At 41.7% G+C, this 3,621-nt stretch overlaps 1 protein-coding gene across 2 annotated transcripts in view; it reads left to right on the top strand.

The window, feature by feature from the left end:
- Positions 1 to 3,621, top strand: part of LOC107101978 (potassium voltage-gated channel subfamily C member 1-like) — a 24,638-nt gene that overhangs the window by 17,718 nt on the left and 3,299 nt on the right. The window contains exons 3-4 of one of the 2 annotated variants that reach the window (XM_015401081.1): positions 67 to 240; positions 1,150 to 3,187. In XM_015401081.1, coding sequence (XP_015256567.1) covers positions 67 to 240; positions 1,150 to 1,289 — 314 coding nt within the window. In that variant the 3' untranslated portion in view covers positions 1,290 to 3,187. Of the gene's footprint in view, positions 1 to 66; positions 241 to 1,149; positions 3,188 to 3,621 lie in introns of those variants that run through there. The other variant, XM_015401083.1, reaches the window with a different exon arrangement.

Genomic DNA, 3,621 nt, shown 5'->3' with positions numbered 1-3,621 from the left:
AACGTAGATCAAAAGGTTGAACCAGAAAATTGATGTTTTTTATTTCATCTTGTTTATTATTCCAAGATTCAAAGCTGAACGGTGAAGCGGCTAACGCAGCACTGGCTAATGAAGACTGCCCGCACATAGACCAGGCCATATCTCCCGAGGAAATCTTCAGCCCCAGCGAGCGAGAGCGGCCCTGCTTCTTGGTCACCACGGCTGAACACCCCAACCACACGGGGGGCAGAGTAAGGAGGGGTACGTACAGTAACAGCCAATCACAGGCCCCCCCGAAACACTGACACCCTGTAGGCCGTAGACATGACATTGCTTTTTTTGCATCAGTTTTTTTCCACAAACACACACATGCAACAAACCCAATCACTCACTTCTTCAACCATCCTGCTGGAGATTCTACACACCCACCAAAGCACACAAGCACAATCCCCACAACTGCCCAAGCTAACCCACAGTTACATAAGATCTATTTTTTATACCATGCATATTGTAATACCCCTATTTATTTACAAGTAAGAAAGCTATTTTTGAGATTTATATTATCTTACATGCCTAGGACGGTATTTTTTCGTGCTACATGTGTATCATGTATGTTTATGTGTTTTGATAAACACGTGTAAGATTCCGACTTACAAAAATATTCCTGTTGACCATAACGGTGCATGAAGTGTCTTGCTGATGGGTGCTATCAGTATGGTGAAGGAGCACAACACAGAGAAGGAAAGAATTTCCATCATTATTACACCTTAAAATGGCTTTAAATCTTATCTTAATTAAAAAAACTAAACAATTAAAGTTCAAAACATTCCTGTTGTTGGTGGTGCACGGTTGTGTGCAGCAATTCTGCCTGAGGCCGACTGTAGACTTCCTGCCCACAGTGCCTACTGTTGTTACAGTGTTCTACTCCAACCATTCCAGTACCACCCTGTGCATGCCGGTGTACTCCTGATGCACTCAATGCATGGAGAATAATAATATGTTTCAAGTCTGTGTTGACCTGTTTCTTTGGAGACAAAAACAAGAAAGCAACAGGTGCAGTGTAAGCAGTGAGAAATGCAAAAACCAAGTAAAAAAAAGAAAAAAGAAAACCTTCTGTCATGGATCCCGTGCTGCAGTGTACTCAGAACGTTCTCTGTTTTCCAACTGAAGGTTATGAAAAGCCTTGGAGCCTTAACAGCATGTCTGGCATGAGCGGGGATGCCTCTGGAGTGTCCTCAGTGTCCGCCCTGCCCTGCAGCCCACCCTGTCTAATGCAGCACTCACATTCTCCCATCCCATCCATTATGTAGCATGGTTGAGTAGCAGACACAATGCCATTGGAAGGCCAGTCCACAATCCTCCTTCTTATCTCTTCTGTCAGACTTTGCTTTGACACTTGCCGTTGCTCCTGCTTTTCTTTTCTTCTCATTTTTGTTTTTCTTTTCCCTGGAACAATGTACCTTAACTGTGCTTAAAACTTAAGCTTCCCAAGTGATCTACTTGGGTGTGTCATCATATTCTAGATTAGACAACATTGGCAGATGCCACTCTGCATGGGTCACCTCAGCTGCAGACAAAGCACCGTTCTACTGCAGGCTAACTCCTCTTTTTTTTTTTCCTGTGTTGACATCATTGCCTGTTGCTCTGTTGCTTTTGATCTCATACTCTTCTACTAATAAGTTTGATCTCATTTGCTTTTTGGGGGCTAGAAATTTGTTAAATATTCTTTTCATGAGATGTAACCCCTGCTGATACAATGCTGGAAATTTACTCATTGCTTTGAAACATATCCAAAAAGCTGTTAAGGCAACTGTCAAGTGCTTTGTACGTTGCAAAGTAGAGACGTTTTCATGCTGAAGTGCAATCCAGACAAGACTCCATGTCAACTGAGTGGCCATTAAAGAATATATATATATATACAAATATATATTTGAACGCAATGTTCACAATGTCCAATGCAATATGGAGATTATGGCAAATCCTTTGATGCCATTGATGAATATATTTATTGTCAACTGAACTGAAACTGTTAATTTGCATGAACTGCATGGTAAATCATGTTCAACCAGAAGCTAATTGTAATGCAGTACCTGTAAAGGAAGAAAAAGAATTTAAAAGCTTGCTAAGCTTTGTCATTCTTATGCATTTCAATACAGCTTTACAAGAGCCTCAGTCATAGCAGAATCTTCTATGTAGCCGCCATTCTTTGCCTTTCCCCAACTCTATACATTTACTTTCCTTGTCACCATTTGGCCGGGAGTTCAGACTATAAAGAGTCGTCAAACTTCAACATATTTGTCATAAAAGCCAACAAATGCTGTTGTGAGCATAAATACTTTTTATATGACAGTATTTACTATTAATTTAGGGTTTTTAAAACTCTGTTAATACGTTTCAGGAAGTTCTGTTACTGCTCTGCTGCTTGAACTGATGCAGGACTCATGGGACATACAGGTGCACCTCAATAAATGAACGAGTTACTTTAGTAGCCAAAGCTAGAAAATGAAACTCAGACTAATTACATAAAAATATTTCAAGCATTTATATCTGTAAATAAGACCAATAAAATGACATTTTGAGACACGAGTCTTATGAAGTTTGTGGGAACATGACAGCCTTGATGGGAGAAAAGTTAAGCCATCAGAAGTCTAATAAAGAAGCTGGTTGTTTACAGAACACTGTATAATATAGAAGGTTCAGCGGAGGGAAAATGTGTTTTCACAAAAAGGATTAAAAGCATTAAAAGGAGTATTTACACCCTTAAGGAGATTGTGAGGCAGTGTGTGTACTGCTGAGTTTTCTAGTGGATGGACTGCAGAGAGAAATGAGACAGGACTGTTGCTCAGTGGTCAAATATCCTAGATTCAAATTTTAATCGTAGCAAAGATTCCAAGGTCTGCAGGAAGAGTAGCTTGGTATTTCAGTTTCATGTTGGTGAAGCCTGAATGAGCCATATCATAAGCCGGTGTTGCTTTACTTGGTTTTATCCAGTTCAAAGTCAGAGCATCTAAAGCATGCATCATGCTTCATTCTGGGAGTTAAGGCCTGGTTCTCCTCCCGCAGCAGCGTGTCGCAGATGTTTTTGATTTCTGCCCAATATTGAAGCGTGGTCTGCGTTATTTTATTCCACGCCACAAAGCCAGAGGGCCAATCAGGAACTAGATAGGGCCGAATCGGTGAGGAAGTGGGGGCAAGTTTGTGCGACAATGGAGGGACATGAGGGCCAAAAAGAGCGGGGATGCAGGTGGAAAAAGGGTCCCAGCGTTCTCGCCTCGCTCTTCTAGCTGCTCCATCTTCACCAGTCGTTTTCCACAATGGCGGTCAGACAAACAAAACAAGCCGGTAAGGAACCAAACATAGTGTAAAGCAAACGTAGATTTGACCAATCAGAGGCCTCTTGTCTGCAATCACCTACACATTTTGAGAGGTGCAGCAGAGTGTCTGTGGGAGGGGGCGGGGCATATCTGACACACATTCGGATGACCTGGTTTCTGAGTATAAATCAGCCTTTATTCAGCAGCTCTTCACACCTGAGCCCTGTACCACAAAGGCAGCTCAAGTAGTGGGATTACTTCCATTACTTCCCCACTGTGGTACAATAAAGGGATTTTCTATTCTATTCTATTCTTTCCAGCTGTCACA

The sequence above is a fragment of the Cyprinodon variegatus genome, unplaced genomic scaffold (genome assembly GCF_000732505.1).
Source record: "Cyprinodon variegatus isolate N-32 unplaced genomic scaffold, C_variegatus-1.0 Scaffold1181, whole genome shotgun sequence".
NCBI classification, from domain to species: domain Eukaryota; kingdom Metazoa; phylum Chordata; class Actinopteri; order Cyprinodontiformes; family Cyprinodontidae; genus Cyprinodon; species Cyprinodon variegatus.
This window is presented reverse-complemented; position numbering and strand designations above follow the sequence as displayed.